Source organism: Nematostella vectensis, chromosome 7 (genome assembly GCF_932526225.1).
Source record: "Nematostella vectensis chromosome 7, jaNemVect1.1, whole genome shotgun sequence".
Taxonomy (NCBI): Eukaryota; Metazoa; Cnidaria; class Anthozoa; order Actiniaria; family Edwardsiidae; genus Nematostella; species Nematostella vectensis.
The window spans coordinates 5,651,834-5,669,964 of record NC_064040.1 but is presented as its reverse complement, the minus strand read 5'-3'; the positions used below and the strand labels follow the sequence as shown (position 1 = coordinate 5,669,964).

General features: G+C 38.4%; 3 protein-coding genes and 1 non-coding gene across 6 annotated transcripts; 2 read left to right on the top strand and 2 right to left on the bottom strand.

Moving 5' to 3' along the window:
• The first annotated feature begins 2,597 nt into the window (after positions 1–2,597).
• On the top strand, positions 2,598–2,670 carry Trnav-cac. The gene has a single exon. It is a non-coding gene; the product is annotated as a tRNA-Val (tRNA).
• A 385-nt stretch (positions 2,671–3,055) lies between these two features.
• LOC5507003 (ribosomal RNA processing protein 36 homolog) lies at positions 3,056–7,332 on the bottom strand. Of its 2 annotated transcripts, XM_001627631.3 has the most exons (9): positions 6,949–7,332; positions 6,840–6,855; positions 6,618–6,678; positions 6,161–6,244; positions 5,876–5,942; positions 5,534–5,638; positions 4,567–4,641; positions 3,628–3,745; positions 3,056–3,534 (listed from the first exon to the last, which is right to left on the bottom strand). In XM_001627631.3, the coding sequence occupies exons 1-9, from the start codon at positions 7,018–7,020 to the stop codon at positions 3,389–3,391; spliced, it is 744 nt and encodes a 247-aa protein (XP_001627681.2). In that variant the 5' UTR covers positions 7,021–7,332; the 3' UTR covers positions 3,056–3,388. The 2 variants fall into 2 exon arrangements, with proteins under 2 accessions (XP_001627681.2, XP_032231357.2); XM_032375466.2 differs by lacking the exon at positions 6,161–6,244 and having other exon boundaries at positions 6,949–7,283.
• A 630-nt stretch (positions 7,333–7,962) lies between these two features.
• On the bottom strand, positions 7,963–13,013 carry LOC5507012 (lysine-specific histone demethylase 1A). Of its 2 annotated transcripts, XM_001627632.3 has the most exons (8): positions 12,822–13,013; positions 12,520–12,651; positions 11,611–11,735; positions 10,944–11,287; positions 10,521–10,706; positions 9,857–9,957; positions 9,073–9,496; positions 7,963–8,718 (listed from the first exon to the last, which is right to left on the bottom strand). In XM_001627632.3, the coding sequence occupies exons 1-8, from the start codon at positions 12,859–12,861 to the stop codon at positions 8,421–8,423; spliced, it is 1,650 nt and encodes a 549-aa protein (XP_001627682.2). In that variant the 5' UTR covers positions 12,862–13,013; the 3' UTR covers positions 7,963–8,420. The 2 variants fall into 2 exon arrangements, with proteins under 2 accessions (XP_001627682.2, XP_032231354.2); XM_032375463.2 differs by lacking the exon at positions 12,822–13,013 and having other exon boundaries at positions 11,611–11,949.
• A 65-nt stretch (positions 13,014–13,078) lies between these two features.
• Positions 13,079–17,819, top strand: LOC5507016 (WD repeat-containing protein 25). The gene is made up of 5 exons (XM_032375465.2): positions 13,079–14,021; positions 14,326–14,456; positions 14,754–14,924; positions 15,292–15,432; positions 16,097–17,819. Exons 1-5 carry the CDS (start codon positions 13,184–13,186, stop codon positions 16,316–16,318), a joined length of 1,503 nt encoding a protein of 500 aa, XP_032231356.2. The 5' UTR covers positions 13,079–13,183; the 3' UTR covers positions 16,319–17,819.
• The last annotated feature ends 312 nt before the right edge of the window (positions 17,820–18,131 follow it).

The window sequence follows — 18,131 nt, the reverse complement described above, 5'->3', positions numbered from 1 at the left end:
TTTTATATTCAATAAAACCATAGAGACTTGATATTCATACTGAGTTTAGCTGAATATAACCTTTAATTAAATATAGATCAGCTAGCATGGCTATTTTGTCCTATTTAATTTAAGTATGAATGGAGGCTGTTGAAAATGGTACGTTCCTTTTATCTGATGTCCGAGCTCCACAGCGCACATGAGACACGCTTGGGAGATTTTGGGAATGAGAAATCCTTTAACCGTTTTCTACTAAAGGACAAAGTTTTAGAGGTTTTTCCTAAGGCGCGGATCAGTTATCGGCGGATCGTTATTGAAATAAAGGGAAAAAGTTATTCTGAAAGAAACTGAAAGAGCCTTTTCAGAATGATGCGCGTACGCTAGCTTGTGCGCAGGGACCGCGGGGATTTCTTTTCCAAACAGAGGATTTTTCCTTTCTCAGGGACGTTTTCTTCGAGGTGCCGAAAAAACGACGGTGCTATAAACAAGTGTACAAAAATCTTAGTGTTGACGGTACTAACGTGAACCTTAGGAGAGGAAACGTTTAGCCCCAAACCTACGTAAGCCAGAATTATTCTACTATTCTAACGATCAGATTCATTTTTTATTTTACAAAATGAAAATATTAATCATGGAACGCTATTAGCTAGGGTTTTCGGCTTCATACGACCGAGTTGTTGGAAGTCAAGGGCGTCTGCCGGGGCTTTGGCCCCCGCTTTGGCTCACAACTAGCATGGGGTAGAGCGAGGCTCTCGCCTCGGAAACAATTGTGATAATTTGATTTTAAAAATAACAAAGGGCCGTAACAAAAAGATAAAAAAATGATTCGAGTTGTCATGGCACATCTTATCGACGTATGAAAAATCTCACTCACCGGTAGCGGATTTTCTCCTGCTGACGGGCCTATCAATTACAGCCGCGCTGATTGAATTAAGCTCTGTAGCCCTTAATATAACACTTAGAGAACTTATTGAAAGAACATTTTTGGGAAAATTCATGTGCACCACCTATTTGTGGTTATTTGATGAACGAATATCAGTCTTATTTGCATGTTAGCAAGAGGGATGTAAAAAAAGCCGCATGGGGCCTGGGTTCCAGTAGGTTTTCCTTCTTCAAATGTCTTTGTATGTTTTTTTTTGGCACGGAATTCGATAGAATAGAGCTTAAATGATATAAATCGCTTTCAAATATGTGCGTTTTGATCTTTTTTTGTCTCATGAAAGGTATGAAAATCATACCACAGGGTACCCGCAAAACCAGATTAGAAAAAAAAAAAATAATTGCTCTTTATCTATGGATCCGCTAATGGTACCGGTGGGCACCGGTCTCAATATTGATTACCATCCCCTAGGCTATATTTATACCAAGTTTGGTGCTTTCGTCCGCTGTGTATAGATTGAGCTCTTTTTGTGCGCTAAGTGACCCGACTAATAAAGCCCTCTCTTCTCCAATAAGCGCCCAAGGCCGGAAAAATGGGCGCTTATTCGAATCTTACGGTAAAGGAAATGACAACCTGTTATACAACTAATATAAATATTCAATACAATCAAGCAAGTCAAGGTAGAGGGTAAATACGAAAACAATTGTAGCGGATCAAGAAAAATTACGATGTGTGTTTGGGGGAAATACTACTACGTCCGTTTTTGCGCTCGCCCCAGGAACAGCGGGCTCAAAATACATAAATGTGAACTTTAGAAGCACACTAGCATACACACATTGGCACCAGTCGGGCCAAGACGGGACGCTAGCACAGTCTATTACCCGTGCAGTTCGGCAACCATGGACAGCTGTTTCGTCCTTTTTAGGACTCGTCAGCATGGCATAGCCGGTTTGCCTCAGTTAAACTTCATCGGCAAAAAAAACTGCAGGGCGACTTCGACTCGAACGAAGTGCTTTAAACCACAGCTTAGATCCATGTGGGATCTAGAGCTGCGACCGGGGGCTAGCGTGATGCCAATTGTGCGGATCACGCATGCGACCTTTGCTAGTCTAAAACTCCGTCGGATAGCCAAACTATCCTTGCGAGTATGTATACATAAATGTGAACTTTAGAAGCACGCTAGCATACACACATTGGCACCAGTCGGGCCGATGGCGCCCGATCACCGAACGAACAGGGTTTTCTGCGATAACAACACCGAGTTCCACCTGCAAGCAGGCTATTATGCCGGAAGTTAACTAAAAATTTGGTAGTAGACTTTGGAGTTTAGTATATTGTGCGCAAGAACGACTCGGACCCCGTTTGCACACGGCTTTAATTAAATATGGCGACCGGCGGCAATTCGAAGCCAGGTTTTCATCTGAAAATAAACCAGCAGGAAATTAAGTCTATGACAATATCTAGCAGAAATTATTTGAGATAGACATTTAAACAATCAAAATAAATTATTTTCAAGGTATGTTGATTTGAACTCTGCAATAGTCATGAGCATAATTTATCAAAATCAATGAAAGAGAAGTTAAATACTAAAAAATAAGCTAGAAAAACCATATTGTCTGGTTTAAGGCAGTTTTAGTAATTAAATTATACAAGCGCTTTTTTTGACATCAAAGTTGTGTATCCTTGGAGACAATGTAAGGTATAACAATAATAAACTTCACAACAATTTTCATCGGTGGTCACCGTAGTGTAGTGGTTATCACGTGTGCCTCACACGCACAAGGTCCCCAGTTCGATCCTGGGTGGTGACACATACTTTTTTTTTTTCACAAGCTCTCAGTTTGTGAGAACGCTACTTTGTTACTATTAGTCTTAAGTAAACATAAAACGTGCAATACGTTATACTATGAAATAGACCCCCTACATATTTGGCAGCCCCCCCAGTAATTAATGACTGTTCCCTAAAAATACCATTTCTAAGAGAAAAGGCTATTTTTCTTGGATACCCCTTAAAAATACCTGATGCCTGATTTCGACCCCTAAAAAAATATGACGAGCATCCCTATCAGGTCGACATGGGAAGAACCCCCCCCCCCCCCCCCCCTGGAGTTGCATGTTTACATCAAAACAGCTTCCAAAACAATATCACTTTGCCCCCTAAAACACAAGATAGGAGAAAAATAAACAACCACTGCAAAGAGGGAAGAAATACTTTAATATATATAAAAATTTCTTGAATTACTTGGTACAACCCTTTACTGGAAACCCTTCCTTTGCCCCCCCCCCCCCCCCCCTTTGAGCTCCTGGATCCAACTGCTCAGTGTTCTAATTGTTAAAAAACTGCTTTGAACTTCCCTTTTTCTCTACAATGTAGAGTAAGGTTCTGTTTAGAATTTGTGAAAATGTATAAAATTTGTAACAAATAATAATAATAAAGTACATAAGCTATACATTTCCTACATTTTCTCAATTAAGTGGTATTTTTTTTACAAGGCCCAAATTCCATGATTTAGAGTAAAACAAATATGTCTATTGATCCACTTGGCGTCTTTCAGGGACATGCCGTCTATCCTTGCTTGCAGTTTTCTTCCTCCTCTTAGTCAAGTATTTCTGTAATTTGCCTTTAGACTTCAGTTCTTTGTACTTTTCTGCTAACTCAAGTTTCTTCAACTCGGCTGGAAGATTAAAAAAATAGAAAAGAAATATTAAAAACATATCTATGATACCTGCAATATTGATAAATTCAGGTGAAAAAGGTTAGTACTCACATTTTCTGAGATAAAAAGGTTTCTTCCCTTTTTGAACCAGTTCTCTCTCTGTTTCCTTGATCTTCTTTTTGCTTTCTCTCTTTGCCTCTGCTGACTTCCTTGACCTCTCTTGCTGATTCTGAAAACAAAAAAGTAAAATAACCCAGAATTCTCCTAAACAGGATGCACATATACAAAACTGATTTCCGGGTCCCTTTTTCAATAATTCATATAAAATTACCTCAATTAAAAGGAATGCTGTAAAGTAATGGGTAATAATCACAGATCCCAACTGTCCTGTTTATTTGAGTTCTTTTGTATAATATGCAGAAGACAAAACCTTGTAGTTACACTCAATGTGTAGATTTAGCACATGAGCTTGCGTGCAACAGGGGTTACAGTAAATCATATGCATAAAATCTGTTGCATAGTAAACTCAGACTGCAACCTCAAACCTTATGTATTAAGGGGACATCCAGCAGAGTTTGTGTTCCCTTTTACCCTTTGAACTTAAATCTTAGCAGAAATTGATGGGATCAAAACACAAATTTACCACCTACTAAAATTTTGCAGCTCCCACTTTGGGATAGTAACCCCTTAAGAGATATACATCATGTAATAAAATTGACTACTCAGCCAAGCAGCTAACCTTTATCTGATTCAAAAAAACTATTAAAAGAAATTTCATTACCTCTTACTAGATCTAAGACGTTTTTGCCATGTATATCTTCATGTATGTTAATATTCGTTTTTGTATGTTTCATTCTTATTTACCTGTGACTCGTCTGACGACAAAATCTCGTAAGTTATTTAATTTTGGCTGTCTAGCTAGATTAGCTCTTATTTCTAGACAGCTGGTACCCGTTTTGTATTAAAGTATTTAGTATTGTATTGTAATTTCATCTTGTGGTACAAATAAAATATATTTTATTGTATTGTACATTTGACACTACAACGTACCATGACTTTGAGGAGATCATGTAAGTTCTTTCTTTTCTCAGCATTTTTTGTTTTCTTCAGTTCTTTCTCTACACTCTGCAAACATCCATACACAGAGGTGTTACTGTAGCCAGTATAAAAGACAAATATCCATACATGAAGGTGTTACCGCAGCCAGTATAAAAGACAAACAAGCTGGCAACAGAGTTGATAGGTTTAGTATTCAAAATATCTAGATCTCAAAAATGGTCCTATGCAGGAAAGAAACATGTTAATGCAATAACCATTTGATGAGCTAAACAATAAATTACATTTAAGATATAATTAACAATTAGACTATGAGTTCGAGTTTTCTATGAGTCAATAAATAGTCAAAGAGGCTAGTAGTCTAATTGTTTTAGTATAAATCCACTGACATACTCCAAATAAATGATTATTTTAATAATTCTCAGTAATAAATAACACAAACAAAAGTACTTTTACAAAATCACAGTATTTTTACAGTATTTTTACAAAATCAAAACAGCGTGCACTCTTTCGAAATGGCGTGTTTTCTAAGTGCGTACGCAAGCACATACAACCAGTGTTTGCAGCGCACGAAGATAAAAGAAAATTGAAAACTTTAGCTTCAAAACCCTGCAGTCTTTGTTACTTTAAGTGTCCTTTTGTAAGGATGGAAAATCATTTACTAGAAAAGTTTGTGAACCAAATTTCCTCGAATTTGAATCAAGGTTTTTTGTCTCTTTCGCTTCAAGTGGCTTTTTCGCCGGCTTTTTCGCTACTCACTATCCATGTCTCAATAGATAGTGAGTACGGGAGCCAATAAAATTGCAAGATGCATGAAAGTATGTGAGTAGATTTATACTAAATATATATACACATATATTGCATGCATGTAATTCGTCCATGGGATAGAAAACTATTTAAACTATTTAACTATTTATTTGGGTAGATAGGCTCTCCATTTTATTATATGCAATCTTCATACCTTCTTCTCTTCAACTCTGATATCATTAACAAATGAATATGACTTTCTAAACAAATCCTCATTAAACTTTCCTGATAAGTCATCAAACCGAGGATCTCTTCCCATCTGAAAAAGATATTATGTATCTGGTCAAACTATGTGGATATACAGGATTGCAAAGGGTTTAAAAGGACAGAACTCACAACAAAATACAAAATATGGTATATAAAAAAACTAAATTCTAATGAAAATGAAACTGTTATGTCTTTCCCTAAATACACTGAAGAAGAGTCAGGTCTGTGGCCTTTGCTTTTATTGGTATTAGAGTATGATACATGTTTATGAAAGTAAAATACTTTATACCTTTTTCTTGACTTGCACCACCTTCCTTAACTTGGGAACTCGCTGTTTTGATGATAACTCTTGAGGCCTGGAAAAAAATGAAAAGCTCATGTAAAGTTGTTGGAACTTTTAGAATCAGCCATGTGTTCACGAATAGACACAAATGGATGACCAGAATCTACATTTATCTAAACAATGTGAGTATTTTTACAAATGCTTATATAACTACAAATATATAATATTAACATATTTTAAAGTATACTTTACTGTGGCTTGAAATAAGGAACCCTAAGGACCTCTACATACCCTTTATTCTTTTTTTTTTTAGTCTCTAGATCTGGTATTCCTTGGGTTCTCTCCTCCATTATACCATGAATTGCCAAATTATATCTAAACAGTAAAAATAAAGAGCGAGCTCTTGAGAAAGACATGACAGTCCACAATACAGTACAGTAAATTCCCTTAATTTTAATTGTAATAGTCATTAATACCAAATGATATATAACTATCACATCATCATCATCATCATTCTTTTTCTTTTTAGTCTCTTGATCTGGTATTCCTTGGGTTCTCTCCTCCAACCGGGCATTATACATGTATGGATATCAATGCAAAGCCAGAAGGGAGCGATGACAATGCGCACAGCACATCATACATACAACGTCATTATGATTCAATAAAATTCCACACGATAGTCAGTGAAAATGGATGACGGTATCCCACTGAAAACTAGACCTTCATACTAATTCTCATTTCTACATACTTTTTGGATCCAATCTTATCCTTGAGATCTTGAAGTTCGCAAAATGGAATCTGTGATAGTTCTGATAGACAAATGAGTAAGAATATTGTAAGAATGTAGAAAGTATGGAAAATTAAAAAATATATATATATATAAGTACTTAAGTTAAGTAAGAATACTATGGAATAACAATGACACAGTAAAATAAAGGTAATTCGGGAGCCGTAATTCGGTCAAACTTACCATCTTTCAGATGTTCCTGAAATAAAACGAATATTGATAGAATTTAAATATATCTCTAGCAAGGCAAAAGACAGCAACAAATGCACAGGCACGTGGATTTCAAACTTACGACTTCGCCTTCATCTGAACAATCGTCTGTGGGAGATTCGTCATCAGAACTATCACTTAATTGATTATCCATGTTTTAACTCTTTATTGAATTTATCTTAATAGATTTGTCGTCATAAATACATCGCGAACGCGAAAGGAAACTTCAGTGAGAAGCGGCACTAAAAACACGACAGAGGCGCCATCTTGGAAAGCTGGCTGCTGAATGATTGCAGGCTCGTATGTACCAGTCTGATATAGTGCGATTTAGTCGTATCCGACTTGCCCGCGACACCTTTACTACTCGAATCGTAGATTGTAAATTAACCTACGGCTCCGCTCGTAATTCAGGGCTAAGACATGTCGTAGGCAGGTGGCATACGACTAAAACGTGCTGTCTAAATCAGCCTTAAGGAGGAGGGGGGGGGAGGGGATGTTAAAGCACTAATCAAAGCATACTTGCCATCGGCTGGGCTGGTAGCTTTAGCCTCCCCCCTTCAAATTTTTGAGAGAGAACAGGTAGCAAATAACGTCACTATAAAATTCATACGCCTCCCATTGATTTGATAAGTGTTAAAGGCTGCGCTATTGTTCTACTACTCCTTTGGAAATCCACATTATAAAGACAACCGTTCTGTAAATAAAAACACGAGAGTTTGTTACATCAGTAGTTTTTGTATTTTACCAAAATACAAAATATGGGCTCTCCTTTCAAGTTACGAGCGTGAGAAAGTTATTCCAGACCTTCAACTACCGCTACATTTATTTCAGCCCCCCTCCCCCTGTCAAAAAACATATAAAATCTACGTACCTCGCCTTCTATGCAAATTATATTCGAGGATGCCATTTGACCAGCTGCTATGTCCCGATCATCGACGGAAAGCTAAAATTGACGTTCAAACAATCATCTCTCGCAGGTTTGTAAGCGGATTGTTTTAAAAATCGATTCGGGGATCTTTCCATCCCTTTCCCATCCTGTACCGGTGTCAGTGTTTTCGTACTGCTTAAAGAATCACAAACAACCACTCCTTTGATATTGTTTACAATTAAGAATACATCGGTTTATTTGCAAGGAAAGAACAAAATAACCATCCACACCTGAAGTGTAATACCTTATTAACAATGTTTTATTGAAGTGGAGTTTTGTTTGAAGTGGCCGATGGATTCTTTGAGTGCGATGGTATTGTGCGGGAGCGTAAAAATGCGGCGTGATTGGCCATTTTTAAAATCTTTCAAAAATCGCGCTGAATCTGAGAATTAAGTTGCCAGCCTTGTTCATTAACATACTTAGTACCGACACAAAAATAAGAGACAACTAAACTCGTAAAATATAGCTTATAGAGAAGAAAAAAAAAACCAGACGGCTACATTTATACCCCAAGTTTAGTTCATAAATTAGTGCATGAAGATGGGGTCGACGTATGCCTGCACTGGATATAAGGTCTTTCGACATCGCCTTTAGCCTCATGTTCTAACAGTAATGGTACTATAAAACTAGGTCTTCCCTGCTTCCACCGCCACTGTGCTTGGAGACCTATAGGCTCGAAAAACTTCCGAGGCAGCCCTCCTTCCCGTCTCTATAGCAGCCTGGACTGTAGCAGGGTTTGTCACGTGAGTTGCCTCTCCCGCGAAAAACAATCGGCCGCTGATAGGTTTAGCAAGTTCGCGGCGCATCCCGTACGCATGCGCGCTAGATGCACTGTAGCCGCCTCTGACGTAAGGATGTTTGGACCAATGGTAGTACACGCAACTCATGAAGCACTGGGAGGCTGGGCGGGGGTTGCCATGGGAACTGAAAGGAGCGGATGCGGAAGATTTTGTTAGGCACATTAAGCCTCTAATATCCATACGCTACAACTCGTAACTGCCTATCTATAACTCACTTTAATTATATTGAGCTATCGATACACATTGTGGCACAAGGGATAACTACATAGGCGTGTGAACGGCGAAACTCGGCATTCTCGCTGATACTATCTATTTCGTTTTAGTCAGTAATTTCACAGAAGTAATAACAGAAAATTTGACTACGATTAGAGAAGGACAAAATCAACAAAACCAGCAAAAGGAAGAGTCTTTATAAAGGTCGAGCCTAAGGATTTTATGGACAGAGCAGCCTGCTACTTTCGATAAATTTCAAACATACCCAAAAATTTGATCAAGCTGCTCCAGGAAACGATCCCTGACGACCTCCTCCTCTAGGTGAACCTTCTGGGCTGCATGCTCGGCAGACTGGAAACCCACAAGCACGTGGCATTCCTCGCCGTCCACGTGCTGGTCACGTGTATAAGTCCATATTTGACTTATAAATCCATGTGTCACATAAATGAATTGTGTCGGACCCCAGAAGGGTTTTCCAAAGCGACAGACAATTTTTAAGGCCGTACCCATGTGGAGTCTTTCAATGGCTAATTCCTTTTCTCTTGGGAGTGGTGGCGAGAAGATGATGTCTCCATCCTTGAGGATTGTCAAAGGGACTGTGATGACCACATAGTTTGCAGATAGCGTTTCGCCAATGTTATTTGTTAAAGTCACTTGCATATCCTGAGCATTTGACGTGCTATTTTGACCTTTGTAAACATATAACAAGGAAATTAGCGTTAAGAGATTTAACCACACTTGTAAATTACACGCTCTATTCAGTCAAGGGTTCGTGTTATTAGAGACTAAAAGCACGCTTGATGTTCCCCTGCTTCTAACATAATTAACTTTCTTGTGTACTAGCAGTAGCTGGCTACAAAGAAAACCTTTAAAGAAGCACCTGCGGTACAAAAGGCAAGCAAGTACTATAAGTTGTCATTCAAGAGAGTCTATTGACAAGTGGTTGCTAGGGTGTATCTAAAATTGACGTGTCAGGCAAATAAAATGCACTTGAATACAATGTGAAGTGCGCATTGAAACCTCTTAAAATCCAAGGTATCCATACCAACCTGACCAGGTTATCTGCCTGACTGGCCAGTTGGTCCTGATATCAGCCACAGGGCATTTTTTCAGGTAATGAGAAACAAGAACTGCATAGGATCCTTCAAGCCTGTAAAGAGAATATAGACTTTTCACTGATGAATATATCATTTCAAAATTACACCCAACTGCCCAGGAAGGATATCAATTTGAAGCGTTTCTTTTAAAAGTGAAACATTTTATTTTTAAATATTTGCTATATAAAAATAAAAAAAAAAATAAAGTAATATAATTGTATTCCTTCCTCTAAATGGGGACAGGAATTCAATTGGTGGACAAGCTACTCATAATTGAAAAACAGAATTGAAGGTAATCTTATCTTATGAAGACAGTGCCTGGGTGGCGCAGTTGGCACAACTTCATTCTGTTGTTTTTACTACCGTTTCTGGTATTGAGACCCAGTACTTATGACCCTTTTTCTTTCAGGGTTCTCTGATCTCCTCCCTCCACAAAAATCTCCAGTTTAAACCATAAAGCTGTACTCCACAGTCAGGCATGAGTGTTTCTTTATATGCTGTCAGCTCAAATCGTTGTATTCTGTGCCACTGTAATCAACCAGTGATTACTTAGGAGATTGCCTATAAAAATGTAATCAATAGTTCATTCATTCATTTATGAAATGATCCCACAAACCTGTAGTTAACAGGGCCATAATCCCAACATTCCTCTTCCTCTGCAACACCTAGTAGTCCAAGCTTAGAGAGGGGTGCTCCATTTGTTTGCCCTATCTTAGTCTCAAAAAGATCCCATGTTGACTGTGTTGCACCCTGTTCATTAAGCCATGCCACTAGACTGATATCTAGATTACCAATGACAGTTCTGTAAAGAAGCAAACAATATGTTAATCAAGAAGACAAAAGTAGATATGATAATCAAAACGAAAAAAAAACGCACATTTTTACGAGCATATCTTTAAAAAAATAATATATGGGGTAGTACTCAGCACCCCAAAGTCAAGCCACGAGGATGTTGTACTTGCAAAAGGTGTTAAACATCTTAGCAGTGGTAACATGGGTAACAATCTTGTGTCAGCAAAAGTCTGCATGTGAGAAATACCTTAATTCATCATCTTTGTATTTTTGTTTCATTTCTGTTAGTTTCTGGTATAGGTTTGTCCTATCAGGTGTGTATGTTTCCATATCTTGAGCACTCATACAGGTGCAGGCCCTACTACATTGTCTTGTTTGATGGCAAGCAATTCCTTTCATATCAGAAATGTCACATTGATCACAACTTTCATGATCATTAGTGCTATCCTGGTATAATTGTTCTCCAATTTTTGTGATCCGGTCCCAGACCTCATGCATTTCCTTGATGTCTGGGTCAGTTCCATGTAATGAATGCAGTTCACCTTTATGGTAAACTGTAGATTCAAACAGGTTGCTAGATTCTCCATAGCCCTTGGGAAGAAAATATGTTTATCTTATTTGTCTGTATTGTGTTGCTTTCATTTGAATTTCAAAAATTAAGACTAATGGCCAAAATAATAAAACCTGTGATTCATGAATAGAAGTGACAAAATTGTCAATCCACAAAATTCTGCTAATTTAAAAAATGGCAAGAAAGCTCAAAATTCAATTACAAAGGATTGGGGATGGTAGGGGGTGGGGGCATGGGTTTTGTCTGAAACCTGAGAGAGGAAAATATGAAAACACAAAAACTATCATATGCACACTAGAAATGCACTTGGAAAAGATACAATGTTTGCTTAAAAATACCAGACCTTTATTTTCCAGTTGTTTGCATGCGCTATTTCATAAATGACATTTTCTGAGCCATGGATAAAATCTGCACCAAGATCAACAGGGGGGAATCCCATAAAAGGCTGAGCTGTCTTGATTCGACCACCTAAAATATCAACGATACTAATATTTTGGGACTCTTTGCAATTGAACAATGTTAATCATCAGCCTACTTTCACAAGAGTTGACAGTAAAAATCATCAATAGTCATTGTGTTTACTTCATTAAGTAAAAACTACATAAGTAATCTGTCTGTCCTGTAAGTCTGTTCTTCAGATTGTGTGTCCTGCTCAGCTTATCTGTCCATTAGACTGTCCAGCCTGTCAGAAAGACATAATGGAAAAACATGACAGGACGTTTCCAATAAGCTCATTACACACCAAATGAGGCGGAAAATTCTCCTAAGTACTTAGTGAGTAATATCAAACAAAATATCAAGTGCAACTTTTTTTAAAATTGATGCGACTTATTGTAAAGTTTCATTGGAATTTGAGCTTTTCATCCCTAAGCCCATAAATAGCGCGAAGGATGAACAAGGAAAAAATATCTTAAACAGCCAAAATCTGGGTATGTGCATTTCGGCCTCACGTTATTTGTGTTTTAAAATGGGAATATCAGTCCAGAATACAAGGAACTGATGGCTATTGGAAAAATTGTATCTTCTTTCTCCATCGCTTCAAAGTGCACATGTTCAGGGGTTTTCCGTCATGTCTGTCAGAATAAAAACAAGGACTCTTTGCGTATGGTCTGTCTGCCTGTCTTTCCATCTGTTGGTCTGTCTGTGAAGTCCGTTCATTCTGTCTGTCCTGTCCGTCCACCCGTCTGTATCATCTGTCTGTCTGACAATCTTGTCTGACTGTCCACTCTATCTACAAAAACGAAATACCAACCAAGGTAGTCAGATGCTTCAAGAAGAATCACATCAAACCCCTCCTCTTCCAGGACAGCTGTGGCAGCAAGTCCAGCCACCCCTGCACCTACGACAGCAACTCGCTTGGGAGAAACTTGACTTGTCTTGACAGCTGCATATCGATAGAATTGTGTGAAAGAGAAAATTAAAACAATCAAAAGGAAAGCTAGTTGAGTAATATCACTTATAGACTATAATTTTAAACAACAAACTAAAAAACAAAAAAACAAAAAAACAAAAAAAAAACAAGCAGCTCGAATACTGAGTACTAAAGATACACACTCGATTGCAAGACATTTCCTGGCGCTTTGTCCGCCGCCATTGTTGATTTCACACGACTACAGGAAGCCCAACCCCATGTCCATGGTGATCGAAAACATCGTAAATTCGAGTCTAGCAGCAGTGCAGTTGAGATCCAAAATATTTGATTCACTTGTAAGTTCGTAGCTTTATCAAAAAAAGGAAGATTTTTTTTTTCCTTTTTACTAATAACATTTTTTTTTTCTGTCACAAATGGGATACCCGTGGTCTAACTTTACCGCTAGTTTCCAGTCCTCATTCAAAATGTCAGCTTGAGTGTGAAAGAAGACAACTTATTCGTGGGTAAAATACTTCTTGAGTTAATTTTTTTTTTAAATTAACTAATGGATGCACTTTGTTCTTATGGAAGCTCTGATTCTGAGCCAGAAGAACAGGCAACTATCGACCCGCTTGCGGCTAGCAACAAGGAAGTCGAATGTTCTTCAAGAAACTTCAAAAAAGACTTGAAATCGCAAAGTGCAATGATGGCACTGAGCTCTGCTGTCCTTCAAAAAGACAAACCGGTTCCAGGGGCTTCAATTGCAAACGGAGAATACAATAATAGGACTCAAGGTCCTAGTTTGAAAAGGGCGTCATTACATGACTCTGATTTTAAAATAGATAGAAATACAATGTGTGTGACAAACCAATCGACATCACTCTCTAGGACACCTTCCTTGAGTCTTTCAAATGGCGCTAAGACCAGACCCTATGTTTCCAAACGATTGAGAAATAATGAAACAATCTCTAACCCAGGATCTTTGATTACAAAGGCTAAAAGTACAGATGAAACTGGTGGTGGTAATGAAGAGTTTATTGGACCTTTGCCAAGACAATCAACCAATATTCAATATTGTCCTGGAGAATTGGTTGAAGCTAAACCTATGGCGGAACCAGAGAAATGCATAAAAAACAAATCGCCAAGAAAATCTCGCTTAAAAATCCAAGCTCACACAAGTGGTGTAAACCGTTTGGACTGGAACCCAGTTTATACTAATTTGCTTGCGTCATGCTCTATGGATAATAGTGTTCGGGTGTGGGATACATATCTGAATGGGATCTGTGTCAAGAGTCACACTTTTCATGGGGGTGCTGTTAAGGATGTCAAATGGAGTCCCGGTGGCATGCAACTTCTCAGTTGTGGATATGATAAGAGTTCAAGGCTCATAGACATACATACAGGTTTGGCATTATATACAATCATCATTATCAAATCTTGCAAGGCAGGAGGGGCCTCTATCTCACATAACAAAGTGTGTCTTTCTCTTTTTTGAGCAGGTTGTCAAGCCTCCGTGTTCCATCAGAATGATTATGGGGAGGGAGATGTTAGAGGAGACTCTATTTCACATAACTAAGTGTGCCTTTTTTTTTAGCAGGTTGTCAAGTCTCTGTGTTCCATCAGAATGATTATTGGGGGGGGGGGGGGTAGATGTTAGAGGAGACTCTATCTCACATAACTAAGTGTGTCTTTTTCTTCTTTGAGCAGGTTGTCAAGTCTCTTTGTTCCATCAAAATGATTATGTTACTTGTGTGCAGTACCACCCTATTGACCGAAATGTGTTTCTGACTGGAGGTGCAAGAAATGGAATCAAGTCTTGGGATGTTAGGACAGGAAATGTGAGTAAATACTTATTTCTACATTCTCATGTGCGTGATGGTTGATCTTATATGGGTGAAGGGATGTGTAAACGCTGGTCCAGATCCACAATATTGTAAATTTTTAATTTTTGTATACAACAAAGTTAACAGTTGAGTGCTTAGTCTATGTAAGTTCAAACATTGTATTATCCATAAGCTGTATCTAATGTAAATGAAGATATAACAATTGGCTAAGTTCATTTGCATACTTTGCGTATTTTGAATATGGCTCATGAATGATACAAGATTTGAACTTAGCATTAGCATTTGATCCAGGTAATCACAGAGTATCATGCAGCCTTTGGCCAGGTACAAGCACTAGCATTTCTCCCAAATGGCCAGGAATTCTTCTCTGCAGCAGAAGTGATAAGACGCAATTCAACTGACAAGGGCATCATGGCATGGGACTTCATCTCCACTGCAATTTTATCCAATCAAATTTATCAGGTATGATGACTGTAATGATTAAAATAAGAATCAGAATAAATAAGAATGGAATTCTGTAGTTTTTGTGTTGTTTCTTTTTTTCATGAAAAGCAATTTAGCATTTCAAAATCATGCTCACAGTTTATGCCTGCAAATGATAATCAAAATGTTTTACTTTTTAGAAAAATGAATACATAATTTGATTTTTGTGGGTCTGTCTGTTTGTATGTCTGTCCATTGGTTGGTCAGTCTGCCCACCAGTGTCTGTAAATTGATTCATTAATGATTGACTATTATTTTTATTGATTGATTGATTGATTTTAATTCTTTCATTCATACGTTCACTCATACGTTCACTCACTAATTTACTTATTTTGTGGTCAAAAAGGAAGCTTTCACCTGCACTAGTCTAAAAGTCCATCCAAGCGGTTGCCAATTCATTGCTCAATCCAATGGCAACTATCTGGCTATATTCTCTACCAAGAGACCATATAAATTGAACAAGTACAAAAGATATGAGGGACACAAGGTATGTAAACGGCCTTTTTCTAACACCCATAAAAGAACCAAATTTTAGATGTCCTTATACTAGGTATGCTCTGCATACAGTTGATTGACAAAATGTTGTCATCCACCGGCTTCGCAACTAAAGACAAGCCTGCATGTAAACATGGGTAAAAACCACTGAAGCACCTAGCTGCATATATTAGCCAAAGCGTATTTTAGCTTAGACTCGGTGGCTATGTTGTTGAAGACAATGTTTTGTCAATAGACTGTATAAGCTTATTTGGGTGATGCCTCTCCACCTCTGACTTTCTGGAATGATTTAGATTACCAGTAGAGTCTAAGGATCTGAATCTTGCCAAGTCTCTGTTGCATATCAGCCGTCACTACTGGAGGCCTCATCAGCCTCACTTATGTGGGCAGTTAATAGGGGGAATAGATTGTAAGCTAACAAAAACAAGCTGAAAATCACAGGCGTGTAAACAGAAGGGTGCACAGGGTGCTCTGGCAATCCCCCCCCCCCCCTTGGCGGCCAAAAAGTAGGTCATTTCTTTTTAAGGAATCAAAAACTTTGCTTTTTCCACATAATACTTATGACTGAATCCCCCGCCTCTCAGCCAATCCTGGGTATGCGCCTGAATCGAGCCTATAAAATTATTTTATTTTTCTTATCAAATCTTTTTTTGCAGGTCTCTGCATATTGGATTGGGTGTGACTTTAGTCCAGATGGTACTCTTGTTCTCTCTGCCTCAGCTGATGGTAGTGTGTATGTCTACAATGAGCAATCATCCCGCCTGGTAACTTCTTTACCTGGACATAGTGGCGTTTGCATGGATGTATCATTCCATCCAACACTTCCAAGCACTGTTGCCAGCTGTGGTGTGGATGGTAGTATCATAATATGGACATGAGATTTTATGCTGTAGCTAACACATTCCACTGGCTGTAACTTCTTCACCTGTACAAAGTAGTGCCTCAACTAGGAAGTCATGGAAATGACTTGGAAACTAGCCTGCTAGTCGATTCTCCAGTGGGTTTATTCGGAAATTACTGTTTCAAGGAGTTTCGGGATTCCTGTGGTGCAAGGGGAACTCTGAAAACCCTATCCTCGCACACTATCCAGAGTCTTGTGATGAAAAAACATATAATGCGATTTTTTTTGTCTTTGTCCAAGTAATTTTCTACATTATCCAACCCACGCACCAGAATTTCCCCTCCCTTCATTCGCGAGCCTAGCTTTCCGTGGATGTCACGGGGGCCTCAGGTTTTGCCATTTTTTAACTCAAATTTCAGTGAAAAAATCCCCATAAATTCGTCTTTGCTTTCAAACATCCGTAAGCACAGCACTCAATAATGCCCAAGACTCTCCTAATATGGTAATAAATCAAGTGACATTTTCAACAGGCCCTTGTAGAGAAAATGCATTTTTAGGTAGATTTGACAGGTTCAGGAAGAGATGCCACTAATTCTCATCTATAGAAAAACTAAATGCGAAGCATAGCTCGGCACCAAATGCATGCAAGACACCTGACAACCAAGAGCAAAGTTTTGATCGTCACCAAAGATCTCGCTTGATTTTGGTCATCTCCATAGTAATTTTTTGGATATTTTCTTATCAGAAGTAATAACGATATATTTGCAGGGCCACAGTGTCCAACTTAGTTACGGGACAAGTATACATATTTTAAAAAGCAAACAGCTTTCTATCAAAGTGTGTGACATTTAAAAATGATAAAAAGTTTGACACCTTTAGCTAAAAAGTGGAGCACTAACATCGGCCACAGATTCCTCTCCCTCATAGACAAGCACTTCCCGAAAGACAAAAAACTCAAAAAAAATATCCAAAAAACACCATCAAGATCAGTTACAGCTGCATGAGCAACACCAAACAGATAATCGAGAACCACAACAAGCGCATTATAACTCATCATTGACAACCGAAGACACCCCCACATGCAAGACATGCAACTGCAGACAAAAGAACACTTGCCCTCTCGACGGAAACTGCCTCCAATCATCATAAATTTACCAAGCCACCGTAACAAGAAAAGAAACAGAAACCTACGTAGGACTCAACGAAAACGAATACAAAAAATCACACAGCCTCATTCCGCCACGCTAAACACAGAAACGCGACTGAACTCAGCAAACACATATGGGAACCTCAAGGACAACAACATCGAACACTATTTCATGACGCATCCTATCATCTCACTCCAGGCCCGTAGCCAGGGTTTTGAGCGGGGTGGTTCGTTTTTCTATTTCAGCGGACCAAATTTCTGGTATACCCCTCTCCTCGCCTTATTACATTAGGTTATCAATCTTGTTTTTAAAATGTTATTAATAGGGTGCATTTTAACATATAGCGGTAATAATAAAGCTCCAATAAAACGATGCAATCTTTGTCTAAAAGAAAAACGTATCATCATTCGCCAACCCAAGCTGTCAAAGCGCAACGAGCTAGTGTCTTCGTGTCGCTACAAAAACAAAGCCCTGCTACGCAACAATTAAGCCATTCAAATTTCGCGCCTTTTTTATTTATGAAATATTGTATATAGACTGTATATATGGTGATATTATGTATATGCGATGGTATGATTAATAAATCCCCTGATGAGTGGGCAACCACGAAACGGGTCTCGTAGGGATGAAAAAGTAGTTTGCGTCTTTTCCGCACATCAAGATATATCTCCCTCTACGACAGTGTATCGAGCACTCTTTTAT

Bases quoted from the DNA above. Each gene is read 5' to 3' on its own strand.
- LOC5507016 (XM_032375465.2), top strand. From the start codon at position 13,184: ATGGATGCACTTTGTTCTTATGGAAGCTCTGATTCTGAGCCAGAAGAA. The intron at 14,457-14,753 runs GTGAGTAAATAC...CATTTGATCCAG, and splicing joins GGGATGTTAGGACAGGAAAT to GTAATCACAGAGTATCATGC. The intron at 15,433-16,096 runs GTATGTAAACGG...CTTTTTTTGCAG, and splicing joins AAAGATATGAGGGACACAAG to GTCTCTGCATATTGGATTGG.
- LOC5507003 (XM_001627631.3), bottom strand. From the start codon at position 7,020: ATGGATAATCAATTAAGTGATAGTTCTGATGACGAATCTCCCACAGAC. The intron at 4,642-5,533 runs GTATGAAGATTG...GGATGTTTGCAG, and splicing joins TCAGAGTTGAAGAGAAGAAG to AGTGTAGAGAAAGAACTGAA. The intron at 3,535-3,627 runs GTGAGTACTAAC...TTAATCTTCCAG, and splicing joins ACCTTTTTATCTCAGAAAAT to CCGAGTTGAAGAAACTTGAG.
- LOC5507012 (XM_001627632.3), bottom strand. From the start codon at position 12,861: ATGGCGGCGGACAAAGCGCCAGGAAATGTCTTGCAATCGA. The intron at 12,652-12,821 runs GTGTGTATCTTT...ATCGATATGCAG, and splicing joins AGGAAATGTCTTGCAATCGA to CTGTCAAGACAAGTCAAGTT. The intron at 9,958-10,520 runs GTTTGTGGGATC...TTCTCTTTACAG, and splicing joins TATGGCCCTGTTAACTACAG to GCTTGAAGGATCCTATGCAG.